Below are 17,882 nucleotides of genomic sequence, written 5' to 3'. Positions count from 1 at the left end.
CAGGATGCTGCTCAAGGATGCGGAGTGGTACCCAAGGATGTAAGATGCTGTTCAGCGACGCAGGATGCTGCCCAGGTGCTGGGTGGTACCCAGGGATGTAGGATGCTGCTCAGGGATGCAGGATGTTACCCAAGGACGCAAAATGCCGCTCGAGATGGTGTGTGGTACCTAAGGGTGTTGAATATCCAAGGATGCAGGATGCTGCTCAGGGATGCTCAGTGGTACCTAAGGATGCAGGATGCTGCCTGGGTGCTGGGTGGTACCCAAGGATGCAGGATGCTGCTCAGGGACGCAGGATGCTGCTCAGGGATGCTGAGCGGTACCGAAGGATGCAGGATGCTGCTCGGGGATGCAGGATGCTGCTCAGGGGTGCTGGGTGGTACCCAGGGATGCAGGATGCTGAGCGGTACCCAAGGACGCAGGATGCTGCTCAGGGATGCTGAGCGGTACCCGGGGATGCAGGGATGCTGGTCAGCGATGCTGAGCGGTACCCAGGGATGCAGGATGCTGGTCAGCGATGCTGAGCGGTACCCAGGGATGCAGGATGAGGCCCGGGCGCGGGGCGGTACCCGGGGATGCGGGAGGGAGGATGCTCCGCAGCGCTCCTGCTCCACTGACCGCGCCGCTGTCGCCTCTGCAGCCCCGGTACCGGGCGGCTTGGGGGGGGGGGGGGGAAGGCGAAGCCGCCCCCCCCCCGCATTAAGGTGGAGCTGCCCGCAGCTCTTAAGGTGGAGAGGGATGGGGGGGGGGGGTGAGAGACACACACCCGGGTCTGGGAAGCGGCCCCCCCAAACTGCTGATTCATTGCGGGGGGGGCGGGCAGAACCCTGTCCCGGATTGAGGGGGGGGGGGCGGGGGTCGGCACAGGGCCAGCCCCCCCTCCCCCATGCGGGGAACCGGCAGTCCTGACTCATTCCCCCCCCCCAATCCTTCCGTGGGGCTGAGGCCGGACACACTCGTGTCCTTGGTGCCCTCCCCTCCCTCCTCCACGCTGGGGGTGGGATGCGCAGTGTCCCCCCCAAAAAAAAAACAAACGGGGGGGCCTACACAGAGCTCAATTCGTGGGTAGGAGTGGGCACCCCCCACTGTGTCCCCCCCCCCCCCGGTAACCCAGCCTGTGTGGACCCCCCCTCCCCCCCCCCGAGTGGAACCCTGGGACACTCAACCGTGTCCCCTCTGTCTGTCTGTCTGTGTCCCCCCCGCGTCCCCCCACCTGCCCCCCCCTCCACCTTCCCCTCCTGTCTGCCACTCTGCGGCCCCCCCTGCTCCATCTGCCCCCCATCTTCCCCCCTGTGCCCCCATTTGCCCTATCTGCCCCCCATCTCCCCTCCATCCACCTCCTCATGTGCCCCAAGTGCCCCCCCCATGCCCCCCATCCTCCATCCCCATGTCCCTCCTGTGCCCCCCATCTGCCCCCCCCCCCCCATCTGCTTCCCATCTTCCCCCCCGGACCCCCATCTGCCTCCCCATGTCCCCCATCTGACCCCTCGTGTGTCCCCCCTGCCTTATCTGCCCCCCCGTGCCCCCATCCTCCATCTCCCATGTACCCCACCTGCCCCTCCATCTTCCCCCTTGTGCCCCTCACCTGCCCCCACCCCATCTGCCCCCCATCTGCCCCCTGCCCCCCCATCTGCCCCTCATCTTCTCCCCCCTACCCCCCATCTGACCCCATCTACCCCATCCGACCCCCTGCCCTATCTGCCCCCTACCCCCTATCTGCCCCCCATCTCCTCCCTGTGCCCCCCATCTCCCCCCTATGCCACCACATCTGCCCCCGCGCCCATATCATCCCCACAGTGGCCCCCCTGCCCCCCACCTCCCCCATGTGCCCCCCACCCCATCTTCCCCCTGTGCCCCCCCACCCCATATCTTCCCCCATCTGCCCTCATCTTCTCTCAGCTCCCCCTTGCCCCCCATCTCTTCCCCCCGCCCTATCTGCCCCCATCTCCCCCCTACCCCCATCTGACCCCATCTCCCCCCTATCTGCCCCCATCTCCTCCCCGTGCCCCCCCATCTCCCCCCTACCCTCGATCTGACCTCATCTCCCCTATCCGCCCCCCCCACCCTATTTGCCCCCCATGTCCCCCACCCCCTATCTGCCCCCTACCCCCTATCTGCCCCCCATCTCCCCCCTACCCCCCTATCTGCCCCCATCTCCCCCCTATCTGCCCCTACCCCTATCTGCCCCCCATATCCCCCTGTCCCCCATCTCCCCCCTACCCCCATCTGCCCCCTATCCCCTATCTCCCCCCCATCTCCCCTCTACTCCCCATCTCCCCCCTACCCCCCATCTGCCCCCTACCCCCTATCTGCCCCCCATCTCCCCCTATCCCCATCTCCCCTACCCCCTATCTGCCCCTACCCCCTATCTGCCCCCTACTCTGCCCCCTACCCCCGTCTCCCCCTACCCCATCTGCCCCCCATCTCCCCCACCCCCATTTTCCCCCTTACCCCCTATCTGCCCCCCATCTCCCCCCTACCCCCATCTCCCCCCTACCCCCTATCTGCCCCCACCCCATCTGCCCCCCACCCCCTATGTGCCCCCCATCTCCCCTTCTGCCCCCCCCCCGTGCCCCCCCAATCTCCCCTCCCCAGCCCAATGTGCCCCCCATCTCCCCTCCTGCCCCCCCGCCCCTATGTGCCCCCCACCCAATCTCCCCTCAGGCCCCGCCCCTCTCCCATAGGCCCCGCCCCCTCCCCAACCCAATCTCCCCTCAGGCCCCGCCCCCTCCAATCAGGCCCCGCCCCCTCTCCCATAGGCCCCGCCCCCTCTCCCCAGCCCCAAACTCCCCTCAGACCCCGCCCCCCTCCCCTCAGGCCCCGCCCCCCGCTCTCGCGAGACCGGCCCCGCCCCACCCGGCGCTTCCCGGATCCGCACCGACCCCCCCCCAACATTGCGACCCCCCCAGTGCAGCCCCCCCAGCACCGACCCCCCCCCCTTAACGACCTCCCCGCCAATCCCCGCCCCCCAATACTCCCCTAACCCCCCCACCCCCGTCATTGTGTCCCCCGCCCCCCCCCCAGGCCATGGCGGACCCCAAATACGCCGACCTGCCCGGCATCGTGAGTGGGGATGGGGGGGCCGAGAGGATGGGGGGGGCTTGGGGGTGCTGAGGGGTTGGGGGGGAGGAGGGGGGGTTGGGGCTCTGAGGGGAATGGGGGGTCCGAGGGGATGGGGGGTTCTGAGGGGAATGAGGGGCTCTGAGGGGAATGCGGGTCCGAGGGAATGGGGGGCTCTGAGGGGATGGAGGGCTCTGAGGGGAATGAGGGGCTCTGAGGGGATGGGGGGTCTCTGAGGGGGTTTGGGGGTCTGAGGGGATGGGGGGCTCTGAGGGGAATGAGGGGCTCTGAGGGGAATGGGGGCTCTGAGGGAATGAGGGGGCTCTGAGGGGAATGGGGGGGCTCTGAGGGGATGGGGGACTCTGAGGGGAACGAGGGGCTCTGAGGGGAACGAGGGGCTCTGAGGGGAATGAGGGGCTCTGAGGGGAATGGGGGGGCTTGGAGGGGAATGGAGGGGTCCGAGGGGATGGGAGGTTCTAAGGGGAATGGGGGGGTCTGGGGAGAATGGGGGGGTCTCTGAGGGAATGGGGGGGTCTCTGAGGGGAATGGGGGGTCTCTGAGGGGATGGGGGGCTCTGAGGGGATGGGGGGCTCTGAGGGGAATGAGGGGGCTCTGAGGGGATGGGGGACTCTGAGGGGGTTTGGGGGGCTCTGAGGGGGATGAGGGGGCTCTGAGGGAATGGGGGGCTCTGAGGGGGTTTGGGGCGCTGAGGGGATGGGGCTCTGAGGGGATGGGGGGCTCTGAGGGGGTTTGGGTGTCTGAGGGGATGGGGGGGCTCTGAGGGGATGGGGGCTCTGAGGGGATGGGGGGCTCTGAGGGGAATGGGGGGCTCTGAGGGGAATGGGGGGCTCTGAGGGAATGAGGGGGCTCTGAGGGGAATGGGGGGGTTCTGAGGGGAACGAGGGAATCCGAGAGGATGGGGGGGCTCTGAGGGGAACGAGGGGGCTCTGAGGGGATGGGGGCTCTGAGGGGAATGGGGGCTCTGAGGGAATGAGGGGCTCTGAGGGGAATGGGGGGGTTCTGAGGGGAATGGGGGTCTCTGAGGGAATGGGGGACTCTGAGGGGAACGAGGGGGCTCTGAGGGGAACGAGGGAATCCGAGAGGATGGGGGGGGCTCTGAGGGGATGGGGGTCCGAGGGGAATGGGGGTCTCTGAGGGGTTTGGGGGGCTGGTGGGATGGGGCGCTGAGGGGATGAGGGGATGGGGGGGTCGGAGGGGAATGAGGGATGGGGCTCTGAGGGATGGGGGGCTCTGAGGGGATGGGGGGCTCTGAGGGAATGAGGGGGGCTCTGAGGGGAATGGGGGGGCTTGGAGGGAATGGAGGGGTCCGAGGGGATGGGAGGTTCTAAGGGGAATGGGGGGGTCTGGGGAGAATGGAGGTCTCTGAGGGAATGGGGGGGTCTCTGAGGGAATGGGGGGGTCTGGGGAGAATGGAGGTCTCTGAGGGGATGGGGGGCTCTGAGGGGAATGAGGGGGCTCTGAGGGAATGGGGGGGTCTCTGAGGGGAATGGGGGGTCTCTGAGGGGATGGGGTCTCTGAGGGGAATGGGGGTCTCTGAGGGGAATGAGGGGGCTCTGAGGGGAATGGGGGGGCTTGGAGGGGAATGGAGGGGTCGAGGGGATGGGAGGTTCTAAGGGGAATGGGGGGAACTGGGGAGAATGGAGGTCTCTGAGGGAATAGGGGGGGCTCTGAGGGAATAGGGGGGCTCTGAGGGAATAGGGGGGGGTCTGAGGGAATGAGGGGTCTCTGAGGGGAATGAGGGGGGCTCTGAGGGGAATGGGGGGGCTTGGAGGGGAATGGAGGGGTCCGAGGGATGGGAGGTTCTAAGGAGAATGGGGGGGGTCTGGGGAGAATGGAGGTCTCTGAGGGAATAGGGGGGTCTCTGAGGGAATAGGGGGGGTCTCTGAGGGAATTGGGGGGTCTCTGAGGGGAATGAGGGGTCTCTGAGGGGAATGGGGGGGCTTGGAGGGGAATGGAGGGGTCCGAGGGGATGGGAGGTTCTAAGGGGAATGGGGGGGTCTGGGGAGAATGGGGGGGCTCTGAGGGAATGGGGGGGTCTCTGAGGGGATGGGGGTCTCTGAGGGAATGAGGGGTCTCTGAGGGAATAGGGGGGTCTCTGAGGGAATGGGGGGGTCTCTGAGGGGATGGGGGGCTTTGAGGGGAATGGGGGGGCTCTGAGGGGATGGGGGGGCTCTGAGGGGATGGGGGGGCTCCGAGGGGAATGAGGGGGCTCTGAGGGGAATGGGGGGGTCAGAGGGGAATGGGGGGCTCTGGGGAGAATGAGGGGCTCTGAGGGAATGGGGGGGGTGGGGTTTGAGGGTCTGGTGGGCCGGGGCAGGGGGGTCTGAAGGGGTGGGGGATCAGAGGGAGTGTCGGGATGGGGGGGTCTGGGGGGACAGGGAGGAATGGGGGGGTCAGAGGGGGTTTTGAGATCTGAGGGGATGTGGGAGTCTGGGGGGGGTCTGAGGAGATCGGGGGGTGGAGGGGGTTGGGGGTCTGGTGGGATGGGGGGGATAGGGAAGGTGTGATGAGATGGGGGGTCTGAGGGGCTGGGGGGGGCGCTGGGGGTGTTCTAAGGGGATTGAGGGGGGGCGTCTAAAGGTGTTGGGGAGTCTGAAGGGATCCACGTGGGGTCCCTGTGGAGCTGGGGATATGCAGTGTCCTTGGGGGGGGTCCAGGGTGGCCGTGGGGGGGTCCAGGGTGGCCGTGGTGGGATCCAAGGTGGCCGTAGGGGTTCCAGGGTGGCCATGAGGGGGTTCCAGGGTGGCCGTAGGGGGTCCAGGGTGGCCATGAGGGGGTTCCAGGGTGGCCGTAGGGGGTCCAGGGTGGCCATGAGGGGGTTCCAGGGTGGCCACGGGGGTCCAGGGTTTTGGGGTTCCTAAAGTGCCTCCAAGATTTGGGTTTCACGGGCGTGGTTTTTGACCCCAGGCCAGGAATGAACCTGACGTCTACGAGACCAGCGACCTCCCCGAGGATGACCAAGCCGAGTTCGAGGCGGTAAGGCCTCGCGGGGACCCAGCTCCTGCCCCGCATGCGCCCCCAGCACCACATTCCCCCCACGGCGACACGTGTGACCCCCCTGATCTCTTGGGGGGCTGCAAAGCCATTCCCAGCATCGTATCCTTGCGTTGGGAGCCAGCGGGGTTACAATCCCCTCCCTGTTAATGGGGTTGCAGCCCCCTCCCAGTTCCTGGGGCTGCTGGGGGGGGGTCGCCCCATAAACCAGCTGGAGCTGGTGGCACTCAAACCGCTCTTCACGGTTGAGCTTTGCTGTGTGGTGACACGGGGGCTGTCATCGGAGCTGGCATGGCACTAGGGGGACGTGGTGACCCCTCAGCTCCTCTGGAAGCCAACAAGGACTTCTGGATGGTCCAAGGGGCTGCTTGGACCCCACCTCGTACCCCGTTTTGACGACGCGTGCTCTTGATTGTCCAGAGCTGCTGATGGAGAAGCTGCTTCTCCTCACAGTTGAGGGGGATGCAGGATCAGGCACGCGGAGCCCCACTTCTGAGGCAAAAAGAGACCCCTTGGGTGACCCAGGGGACCAAGGCGGGTTCTGCTCACGGTCCAGAAAGCCAAACCGTGTCCTGGGCTGCACCCAAAGCCGTGGGGCCAGCTGGGCTCCCCCGGTGTCCCCCCCGTGTCCCCAGCTCTGGAGGCCTCAGCAGAAGGAGATGGAAGCTGTCGGAATGGGTCCAGAGGAGGCCACGGAGAAGATCTGAGGGCTGGAGAATCTCCCGTAGGAGGACAGGCTGAGAGAGGTGGGGTGGAGGAGATCTTGGAGCATCTTCCAGTATGGAAAGGAGCTCCAGGAAAGCTCTTGATCGGGAAGTGAAGGGGTGGGACTAGAGGGAAGGATATTGAGATGAGATCTTAGGAAGAAAAGCTCAAATCTCTGGCAACAGCTGTGTTCCTGGAGGTATTCAAGGCCAGGTTGGATGGGGCTTGGAGACCCCATATCTCCTAAGAAGGACATGGAGCTGTTGGAGCAAGGCCGGAGAAGGCCACAGACACAATCCAAGTGCATCTGCTGTAAGAGGACAAGCTGAGAGAGTTGGGGTTGTTCAACCTTGAGAAGAGAAGGCTCCAGGGAGACCTTAAAGCAACTTCCAGTATGGAAAGGGGCTCCAAGAAAGCTGGAGAGGGACTCTTTGATCAGGGAGGGCAGAGATGGGATGAGGGGGAAGGGTTTTGAGCTGAAAGAAGGAAGATTGAGATGAGATCTGAGGGAGAAATGTTTTCCTGTGAGGGTGGGGAGGCCCTGGCTCAGCTTATGTAGAGCAGTGGTGGCTGCTCCATCCCTGGAGGGGTTCAAGGCCAGGTTGGTGTCCCTGGTTGGAACTGGCTGAGCTTGGAGTTCCCTTCCAACCTAAACTCTGGATTCTATGATTCTTCCCCCCTGAAATTAACCCCTTTGACACTGAGATGGTGCCCCAGGTGCCACCCCGCTGCCTCCCCCAGCGCTCCCCGTCCCGTGCAGGAGGCAGGAGCGGAAGGGTTGCTGGGTTTTTAGTCACCGTCGTCTCTCCTGGGAGCCCCTTGCGCAGCTTCGTTGTGTTTGGTGGCTCTCACGCGCTCAACTGACCTCAGTTTCCTCCCCCTCGCTCTTCCCCTCCCTGCTCCCCACCTTGCCTGGACACTAGTTTGCACAAGTAAGCCCGTTCGATTGCTGCTTCTGGTGTTGCACGTGGCGGGGGGGGGTTGCGGTTGATTTCTGCATGTGACGCATGCGCCCCAGGGACCCCGAGCCGCTGCCTGGGGGTCGCCCCCAACGTGGGGCGGAGGAGAGCGGCGGGGGGGCCCTGGGTGCGATGCTGCTGCTGCTGCCTCCCTGCTCTCCCTTCCCTCTGCATCCACCTTGCATGAGTGCATGTGCTGCATTATTGGTCCCTGGGACACGCTGGACCCACTGGTTGTGCCCCCTGTCCCGTCGCAGCCCGATCCCGTCGCAGCCCGATCCCGTCGCAGCCCAATCCCGTCGCAGCCCAATCCCTGCAGCCCAATCCCTGCAGCCCAATCCCTGCAGCCCAATCCTGCTGCAGCCCAATCCCTGCAGCCCAATCCCTGCAGCCCAATCCCTGCAGCCCAATCCCTGCAGCCCAATCCCGTCGCAGCCCAATCCCGTCGCAGCCCAATCCCGTCGCAGCCCAATCCGCTGCAGCCCAATCCGCTGCAGCCCAATCCTGCTGCAGCCCAATCCCCTGCAGCCCAGTCCCTGCAGCCCAGTCCCTGCAGCCCAGTCCCTGCAGCCCATCCCGTCGCAGCCCAATCCCATTGCAGCCCAGTCCCTGCAGCTCAATCCCGCTGCAGCTCGTCCCGTTACAGCCCAATCCTGCTGCAGCCCAATACCCTTCAGCCTGTCCCGTTGCAGCCGAATCCCGTTGCAGCCGAATCCCGTTGCAGCCCAATCCCCTGCAGCCCAATCCCGTTGCAGCCCAATCCCGTCGCAGCCCAATCCCTGCAGCCCATCCCGTCGCAGCCCAATCCCTGCAGCCCATCCTGTTGCAGCCTGTCCCGTTGCAGCCCCCAGTGCTGCTCCCAGCTCTGCAGGAACAGCTCGTGGTCCCACCGCGATGCAGCATCGGGGTTTGCCCCCTTGCCCCCCCCGAGCTGCAGGGACCCATCGTGCCCCTGGCTCTGCTCACGCTCCCAGCTGCAGAAAAAGCTGAGTTGGAGTTGGAGGGGGTTTATCAGAGCTGAGGGCTCGGCCACATCGTCCCCAGGCTGCAGCTTCATCATCCCCCAGGCTGCAGCTTCATCTCCCCCCAGGCTGCAGCTTCATCTCCCCCAGGCTGCAGCTTCATCTCCCCCAGGCTGCAGCTTCATCGTCCCCCAGGCTGCAGCTTCATCGTCCCCCAGGCTGCAGCTTCATCGTCCCCCAGGCTGCAGCTTCACCGTCCCCAGGCTGCAGCTTCACCGTCCCCAGGCTGCAGCTTCATCATCCCCAGGCTGCAGCTTCATCGTCCCCAGGCTGCAGCTTCATCATCCCCCAGGCTGCAGCTTCATCGTCCCCAGGCTGCAGCTTCATCATCCCCAGGCTGCAGCTTCATCGTCCCCAGGCTGCAGCTTCACCGTCCCCAGGCTGCAGCTTCATCATCCCCAGGCTGCAGCTCCGTCTCCCCCCAGGCTGCAGCTTCACCGTCCCCAGGCTGCAGCTTCATCATCCCCAGGCTGCAGCTCCATCTCCCCCCAGGCTGCAGCTCCATCTCCCCCCAGGCTGCAGCTTCATCGTCCCCCAGGCTGCAGCTTCACCGTCCCCAGGCTGCAGCTTCATCATCCCCGAGGCTGCAGCTGCGTCCTGCTCTCTGGCCCCTTGCATCGGTTGCATCCCCAGCTCCGAGAGCCCCAGGGATCCCCTCCCTGCATCCCGCATGGCTCTCACGGGGCGGTCGCAGCCCCCTCCCCGCTGCAGCCGGCCGGGCGCAGGACGAGCCGTGCATGGGAGCCACCTTCTAACGGCGTTTTTGTCTCTCTTTTCCCTTCCTCTCCTAACCTTGCTCTGATTTTCTCACCTCTGGGGAACGCAAGGAGCTGGTAAGAGCCCCGTCCCTCGGCCGCCGTTAACCCTGCGCTCTGCACGCGGGCGCTCGCCGCTGCCTCCCCGCAGCCGGACGGGCCCCCCCTTTAACGCTGCTCCTGCTGCTCTCCCTCCTTCTCCCCTCTCCGCACCAGGGCTCCCCAAAAAAAGAGCCTTTAGATGATCCTGCAGAGTCCAGCGGGGTCGCAGCCCCCTGCGGGTGCAACAGAAGCGAGGAGAGCCCAGATCCTGCGTTCGCTCGCTCCGCTTTGGCTCCCTTTGGTCTTTGAAGGGTTGAATTTCCCCGGTCCCCCCTCCTCCACCCCCAGGACCCCCCCCCTTCAGGGTTTGGGAGCCACCCTGGAACCCATCCAGGGGGCAGTTCCAGCCCCGCGTGGCTTGGTGGCCGCAGCAGAACCCCCGAGAGACCCCGTGGGGCTGCGGAAGAACCCGAGCCTTGGTGGCCACCAAACCTCCAGCCCCACTTGCAGCCCCTTGGAGAGCTTTTCCTGCTCCGATGTCCGTGTCCTGGACAGCCCTTGGCACCCCAGCAGAGCTTTCGCTGGGGCCAGCTGGTCCCTGGGGGCTGTGTCCTTCTCCTAGAAGGACGTGGTCGCCTCCGTCCCCCTCGTTCTTGTCCCTCCTCTTCCCGACGCGGGGCCCAGGCGGGCGCCGGCGCTGCAGGGTGGTGGCAGCTCTGCCAGCAAAGCCCTCCCAGATCCCTCAGCCCTGACGGGTCGCGTTGTGTGCAGGAGGAGCTCACCAGCACCAGCGTGGAGCACCTCATCATCAACCCCAACGCCGCCTTCGAGAAGTTCAAGGACAAGCGCTTGGGCACTGAAGGAGTGGGTGAGCCAGGGGGCTTTGGGGACCCTGGGAGAGGCCACAGCTCTGGGTAGTTTTGGGGTGACAACTTGCTCATCCTCTTCCAGATTTCTCCGACAGCATCAGCAAGACCAGGAGAACGGGTTATGAGTCCGGAGACTATGAAATCGTGAGTGCAGAGCACTTGGAGATCTCAGATCCCTTGTCCCCGTGGTGACATCCCTGCCCAGGGCCACAGGTCCCATGGAATCACAGAAGGATGGAACTTGGGAGGGATCTCTGGAGGTTACCTGGTCCAACCCCCTGCTCCAGCAGGCCTGCCCAGAGCTGGTTGCTTGGAACAATGTCCAGATGCCTTCAGAATAGCTCCAAGGACGGAGCCTCCACCACTTCTCCAGGCAACCTGTGCCAGTGCTTGGTTGCCCTCACGGTAACGAAGTGGTTCCTGATGTTGAAGGAACCTCCTGCGCTTTGGTTTGTGCCCGTGGCTTCTGGTCCTGGCACTGGGAACCATCAGGAAGAGCTGGCTGGGAGCTCTGTCCTCTTGCCACCCTCCCCTCAGGTGTTGATAGGACCTCCCTGAGTCTTCTCCACTCCCAGCCTTGCCTTGTAGGAGTGATGTTCCACTCCATCATCATCATCCTGGCCCTTTGTTGGACTCTCGCACTCTGTCCGTGTCTCTGCGTGGCTGGGGAGCTCGGCTTTGGCCACAGCTCTGCTCAGGAGAGGGGAAGGACCTTCTCCCTCAACCACAACACTCCTGGTGCTCCTCTAGCTGCCCTTGCTGGATGCTGTTGGGCTTGGTGGCCACCAGAACCCTTTTCCACCTTCCTTCTGGGTGGGCCCACCGCATACTGGTGCCAGGGGTTGCTGCTCCCTTTGCGCTTCCCCTTGTTGAGCTCCATGAGGTTCCTGTTGGCCTGTTTCTCCAGCTTGTCCAGGTCCCTCTAGATGCCAGCAGGACCCTCTGGTGTCTCAGCTGCTCTCCCCAGCGTGGTGTCCATGAGGTTGAGCTCCATGAGGTTCCTGTGGGCCCCTTTCACCCACCTCGTCCAGGTCCCTCTGCTCCAGGGTGCAGGGGGTTGGAACTGGATGGGCTTTGAGGTCCCTTCCAACCAAAACCACTCCTTGATTTTCAGTGGGCCCTTGTTCTTCCTGCTCAATCCCTTCTCTTGCCTTTCTGTGGGCACCAAGACAAGTTGGGTACCGGTGTCCCAACCACCACCCCCCAGCCCTGGGTACTGTCTGGAGATCTCAAGTCCCCAGCAACACCCTGGAGATGTTCAAGGCCAGGTTGGATGGGGCTTGGAGCCCTTGATCTCATGAGAAGGACGTGGATCTGTTGGAGCGAGTCCAGAGGAGGCCACAGAGATGATCCGAGGGCTGGAGATCCTCCCATATGAGGACAGGCTGAGAGAGATGAGGTGGTTCATCCTGGAGAAGGCTCCAGGGAGACCTTAGAGCGGCTTCCAGTATGGAAAGAGGCTCCAGGAAAGCTGGGGAGGGGCTCTTGATCAGGGAGGGCAGGGAGAGGATGAGGAGGAGCGGTTTTGAGCTGAAAGAGGGGAGATTGAGATGAGATCTTGGGAAGAAATTCTTCATGATTAAGGTGAGGAGGTTCTGGCCCAGGTTTCCCAGAGCAGAGGTGGCTTCTCCATCCCTGGAGGTGTTCAAGGCCAGGTTGGATGGGGCTTGGAGCCCCTGATCCAGTGGGAAGTGTCCCAGGGGTTGGAACTGGCTGGGCTTTGAGGTTCCTCCCAACCCATTCCAGGTTGCCATGACCTTTTCCAGGCCCGTGCCGCTCTCCTCCCTGACCCCCTTCCTCTCTCCGCAGCTCGGCGAGGGCCTGGGTGCCAAGGAGACGCCGCAGCAGCGATACCAACGCCTGCAGCACGAGCTTCAGGAGCTGGTGAAGGATGTGGAGCAGATCCAGGTGAGCATCACCCTTACTTGGCTACTGGGGGGATTGTCCAGGGAGGGGGTGACACGACCTCTTTCCCCCATTTCCCAGACGACAGTGAAGGATGCGGCGGCGGAGGAGGAGCTGACGCCCATGGCCTTGGCCAGGCAGGTGGAAGGGCTGAAGCAGCAGCTCCTCTCCAGCCATTTGGAGAAGCTGCTGGGTCCCAGCGCAGCCGTCGACTTTTCGGACCCCGATGGAGCTTTGGCCAAGTGAGTGGGGACCCCAAAGCCTCGGGGGTGCAGGGGGCAGCGTCCCCAGGGGAGGGAGGGATGTGGATCTAGTCTTCCTGGACTTGAGTAAAGCCTTTGACACAGTTTCTCCCAGCATCCTGCTTCAGAAACTGTCACCTGATCTCCTGGGTGGAAAACTGGTTGGCTGGAGGGCCCAGAGGGTGGTGGGAAATGGAGTTAACTCCAGCTGGAGGCCAGTTCCGAGTGGTGTCCCCAGGGCTCAGTGCTGGGTCCAGCCCTGTTCAATGTCTTTATCAATGACCTGGATGAAGGCATTGAGGGCACCCTGAGCAAGTTTGCGGACAACACTGAGCTGGGTGGAAGCTGGATCTGCTGGAGGGTCGGGAGGCTCCAAAGGGATCTGAACAGGCTGGATCCATGGGCTGAGACCAACGGGATGAGGTTTAACGAGGCCAAATGCCGGGTCCTGCACCTGGGGCACAACAACCCTGAGCAGCTCCAGCCTAGGAGAAGTCTGGCTGGAAAGTGCCTGGAGGAGAAGGACCTGGGGGGGTTGGTTGAACAGGAGCCAGCAGGGGCCCAGGGGGCCAAGAAGGCCAAGGGCATCTTGGCTTGGATCAGACCCGGCGTGGCCAGCAGGGCCAGGGAGGTTCTTCTCCCTCTGGCCTCGGCCCTGGGGAGACCGCTCCTCGAATCCTGGGGTCAGTTCTGGGCCCTCCCCACAAGAAGGATGTTGAGGCTCTGGAGCGAGTCCAGAGAAGAGCAAGGAAGCTGGGGAGGGGGCTGGAGAAGAAGAGGAGCGGCTGAGAGAGCTGGGGGGGTTTAGGCTGGAGAAGAGGAGGCTGAGGGGAGACCTCATTGCTCTCTGCAACTCCCTGAGAGGAGGTTGTGGAGAGGAGGGAGCTGGGCTCTTCTCCCAAGGGACAGGGGACAGGACGAGAGGGAATGGCCTCAAGCTCCACCAGGGGAGGGTCAGGCTGGACATCAGGAAGAAATATTTTATGGAAAGGGTGATTGGTCCCTGTCCGAGGCTGCCCAGGGAGGGGGTTGAGTCCCCTTCCCTGGAGGGGTTTAAGGGACGGGTGGACGAGGTGCTGAGGGCCATGGGTTAGTGATTGATGGGAATGATGATCCGGTGGGTCCTTTCCAACCTGGTGTCTCTATGATTCTATGACCTTCACTCACCGGTGCCACCTCGCAGGCGGCTGCTGCAGCAGCTGGAGGTGGCAAAATGCAGCAAAGCTGCTCCAGGGAAGAGCCCCGGCAAGACCCCGGCACCTGCCGGAGACGCCGTCACCTTCGAGCTTTACTGGAGGCCGGAGCAGGACCAGTTCGCCCAGACGGCCAAGGTGGGTGTGGGACAGACAGACAGACGGATATGGGGGTTGAGCCCAACGGGGGACGTCTGGACTGCCCCCCGCGATGTTGTTTTCCCCCCCCACCCCGTAGATCGCGGAGCTGGAGAAGCGGCTGGCGCAGCTGGAGGCCATGGTGCGCTGCGAGCCCGATGGACAGGTGAGGAGTTGGGGGGCACCCCAAAGCCTGAGCCCCAACTGGGGAGCAGTGGAGGGCACCCCAGAGCCTGCCCCCCAAGTGGTGAGGAGATGGAGACCCCCCCTGCCCCCCAAACTTGTGAGGAGTTGGGGGCTCCCCATAGCCTGCCCTCCAACCTAGTGAGGAGTTGGGGGCACCCGACAACCTGATGAGGAGTTGGGGGGCACCCCGCAGCCTGAGCCCCAACTGGGGAGCAGTGGAGGGCACCCCACAGCCTGAGCCCCAACTGGGGAGGAGTGGGGGGCACCCCACAGCCTGCCCCCCAACTGGTGAGGAGATGGAGACACCTCCTGCCCTCCAACCTAGTGAGGAGTTGGGGGGCACCCCACAACCTGATGAGGAGTTGGGGGGCACCCTGCAGCCTGAGCCCCAACTGGGGAGCAGTGGGGGGCACCCCACAGCCTGCCCCCCAAGTGGTGAGGAGATGGAGACCCCCCCTGCCCCCCAAACTTGTGAGGAGTTGGGGGCTCCCCATAGCCTGCCCTCCAACCTAGTGAGGAGTTGGGGGGCACCCCCTGCCCCTCAAGCTTATGAGGAGTTGGGGGGCCCCCCCTGACGCCGTTTCCTCCCCCCAGAACCCGCTGCTGGTGGGGCTGAAGGGCAGCAGCCTCGTGGTGAGTGTCAGGGCTGGGGGGGGGGGGGGCACGTGGGACCTCTTTCCCCCTAAACCCCCCCACCCTAGAATTTGGGGGGGGGGGCATCTCGGGGTGCTGCTTTTCACCCCCTCCTCATCCTGCCCCCCCTCACCCCCTACCCCATTTAACCCTCTCTCACCTCCTTTCTTATCTTGACCCCCCTCCCCATCATGATTCCCTCCCCTATCTTGACCCCCCCCATCTTGATGCCCCTCCCCTATCTTGACCCCCTCTCCCTATCTTGACACCCCCCCTTATCTTGACCCCCCCTCCCCATCATGATCCCCTCCCCTATCTTGACCCCCCCCTCCCCTATCTTGACGCCCCTCCCCTATCTTGATGCCCCTCCTTATCTTGACCCCCCCTTATCTTGACCCCCCTCCCTGATCTTGACCCCCCCCATCTTGACCCCCCCTTCCTTATCCTGACTCCCCCCTCCCCATCCTGACTCCCCCCTCCCTATCTTGACCCCCCCCTTCCTTATCTTGACTCCCCCCTTCCTTATCTTGACTCCCCCCCTCCCCATCTTGACTGCCCCCTCCCCATCTTGGCCCCCCCTCCCCATCTTGACCCCCCTTTCCTTATCTTGACTTCCCCCTCCCCATCTTGACCCCCCCATCCCTATCTTGACCCCCCCCTTCCTTATCTTGACTCCCCCCTTCCTTATCTTGACTCCCCCCTCCCCATCTTGACTGCCCCCTCCCCATCTTGGCCCCCCCTCCCCATCTTGACCCCCCTTTCCTTATCTTGACTTCCCCCTCCCCATCTTGACCCCCCCATCCCTATCTTGACTCCCCCCTTCCCATCTTGACCCCCCCTTCCCAATCTTGACTCCCCCTTCCTTATCTTGACCCCCACTTCCTTATCTTGACTCCTTTGCCTTCCCCCCCCCCAATCTTGCCCCCCCAATCCCCCCCCTCCCCACGTTGTGTCCCCCCCCCAGGACACGGTGCAGATCCTTCAGGCCAAGGTTAACCTCCTGGACGTGGCCGTGCTGGACCAGGTGGAAGCGAGGCTGCAGGTGAGGGGGGGGTTGGAATTATGGGATGGGAGGGGGGGTGGAATTGGGGAGGGGGGAGGTAGATTTGGGGGGGGGGGGTCTCATCTCTGTTCTCCCCCCCCGACTTTCCAGAGTGTCCTGGGGAAGGTGAACGAGATCGCCAAGCACAAGGGAGCCGTGCAGGACGCCGACACGCAGAGCAAGGTGGGGGCACTGGGAGCACCCCAGGAATGGGGCATGGGGACACTGGGAGCACTGGGAGCACCCCAGGAATGGGGCATGGGGGCACTGGGGGACACTGGGAGCACCCCAGGAATGGGGCATGGGAGCACTGGGAGCACTGGGAGCACCCCAGGAATGGGGCATGGGGGCACTGGGAGCACTGGGAGCACCCCAGGAATGGGGCATGGGGACACTGGGGGACACTGGGAGCACCCCAGGAATGGGGCATGGGGGCACTGGGGGACACTGGGAGCACCCCAGGAATGGGGCATGGGGGCACTGGGGGACACTGGGAGCACCCCAGGAATGGGGCATGGGAGCACTGGGAGCACCCCAGGAAGAGGCATGGGGCTGGGTGGGGCTCTGGGGGCGCTGGGAGAACTGGGGAGCCCTGGGGGCTCTGGGAACACCCTGAGAAGAGGCATGGGGCACTGGGAACACTGGTGGCACTGGGAGCACTGGGAATACTGGTGGCTTAGGGGGGTCACTGGGGGCTCTGGGGACGCCGGGGGGTGTGCTGGTAGCACTGGGAGCTCTGGGAACACTGGGAGGCAGTGGTGGCCTTGGGAACAGTTGTGGCACGGGGGGACACAGGGAACACGGGGGGACACTGGGAGCACTGAGGGACACTGGGAGCACTGGGGGACACTGGGAACACTGGGGGACACTGGGAACACTGGGAACACTGTCCCCCCCCCCCCCCCCAGATCCACCAGATCTTCGAGACGCTGCAGCGCTGGGACCCCGTAGCCGCCGCCGTCCCCGACCTCGTCCAGCGCCTGGTGACGCTGCGGGACCTGCACGAGCAGGGTGAGGGGCTGGGGGGGGGGGCTATGGGGCACGAGACCCCCATGTGTGGGGTTTGGGGGGGGTCCCTGACACCCCAGTTTTCTCCTTTTCCCCCCCCCCAGCCGCCCAGTTCGGGCAGGTGCTGGTGCACCTGGACACCACGCAGCAGGAGATCGCGGGGGCGCTCAGGGACAACGCCGTGCTGCTGGCCGAGGTGACCCCCCCCCGGGACACCCCCAAAACCCCCTTCTCGCCCCTTTCAGCCCCCCTAGAACCCCTGCCCCATCCTGACCCCCTCAAGAGCCCCCCCTGAACCCCCTACCCCATCCTAACCCCCCAGAGGCCTTCCGCTCCCCCCTGACTCCCCCAACCCCCCCCTTATCACCCCTTTCAGCCCCCCCTAGAACCCCTGCCCCATCCTGACCCCCCCAAGAGCCCCCCTGAACCCCCCAGAAGCCTTGACCTCCCCAAGAAGCCCCCCTGAACCTCCTGCCCCATCCTGACCCCCCCCGTTCCCCATCCTAACGCCCCCCAGACCCCTTCTACCCCCCTTGACTTTCCCTAACCCCCCCTTATCACCCCTTTCACCCCCCCCTAGACCCCCTGCCCCATCCTGACCCCCCCCAAGAGCCCCCCTGAACCCCTAAAGACCCCCCTGCCCCATCCTGAGCCCCCTGGATCCCCCCTGAACCCCCTACCCCATCCTAACCCCCCCAGACGCCTTCTGTCCCCCCCAACTTCCCCCCTTATCACCCCTTTCACCCCCCCTAGACCCCCTACCCCATCCTGCCCCCCGCAAGAGCCCCCCTGAACCACCTTCCCCCATCCTGCCCCCCCCCTTTTTCCCCTCCTGACCCCCCTGTCCATCCCCCCCCCAGGTCCAGAAGACCCTCAAGGAGAATTTGGCCATCGTCGAGGACAACTTTGCTGACATCGACGCCCGCATAAAGCGCCTGCAGAAGTGAGGGGCCCCCCCGCAGCCCCCCCACAATCCCTGACCCCCCCCCCCCGGGAATTGTGCCCCCCCCCCCCGCCCCCAGCTTGTACAGCACCTCAGGATGTGCCCCCCCCCCCCCAGCTCTGATCCCCCCCTCCCAGTTCACCCCAATAAACGGCTCAGCCCCCA

The 17,882-nt window shown here is 64.6% G+C and overlaps 1 protein-coding gene across 1 annotated transcript; it reads left to right on the top strand.

The window, feature by feature from the left end:
* The first annotated feature begins 3,024 nt into the window (after positions 1 to 3,024).
* DCTN2 (dynactin subunit 2) lies at positions 3,025 to 17,882 on the top strand. The gene is made up of 14 exons (XM_069878935.1): positions 3,025 to 3,063; positions 5,989 to 6,057; positions 10,330 to 10,426; positions 10,510 to 10,571; positions 12,237 to 12,335; positions 12,414 to 12,574; positions 13,758 to 13,905; positions 14,006 to 14,071; positions 14,686 to 14,724; positions 15,689 to 15,766; positions 15,878 to 15,949; positions 16,675 to 16,777; positions 16,879 to 16,970; positions 17,635 to 17,882. The coding sequence occupies exons 1-14, from the start codon at positions 3,028 to 3,030 to the stop codon at positions 17,719 to 17,721; spliced, it is 1,209 nt and encodes a 402-aa protein (XP_069735036.1). The 5' UTR covers positions 3,025 to 3,027; the 3' UTR covers positions 17,722 to 17,882.

This window comes from Phaenicophaeus curvirostris, chromosome 30 (genome assembly GCF_032191515.1).
Source record: "Phaenicophaeus curvirostris isolate KB17595 chromosome 30, BPBGC_Pcur_1.0, whole genome shotgun sequence".
Classification (NCBI taxonomy): Eukaryota; Metazoa; Chordata; class Aves; order Cuculiformes; family Cuculidae; genus Phaenicophaeus; species Phaenicophaeus curvirostris.
This window is presented reverse-complemented; position numbering and strand designations above follow the sequence as displayed.

Excerpts from the sequence above, each read along its gene's own strand:
- DCTN2 (XM_069878935.1), top strand. The coding sequence starts at position 3,028 with ATGGCGGACCCCAAATACGCCGACCTGCCCGGCATC. Across the intron at positions 10,572-12,236 it reads AGTCCGGAGACTATGAAATC|CTCGGCGAGGGCCTGGGTGC; the intron begins GTGAGTGCAGAG and ends CTCTCTCCGCAG. Across the intron at positions 16,778-16,878 it reads GCGGGACCTGCACGAGCAGG|CCGCCCAGTTCGGGCAGGTG; the intron begins GTGAGGGGCTGG and ends CCCCCCCCCCAG.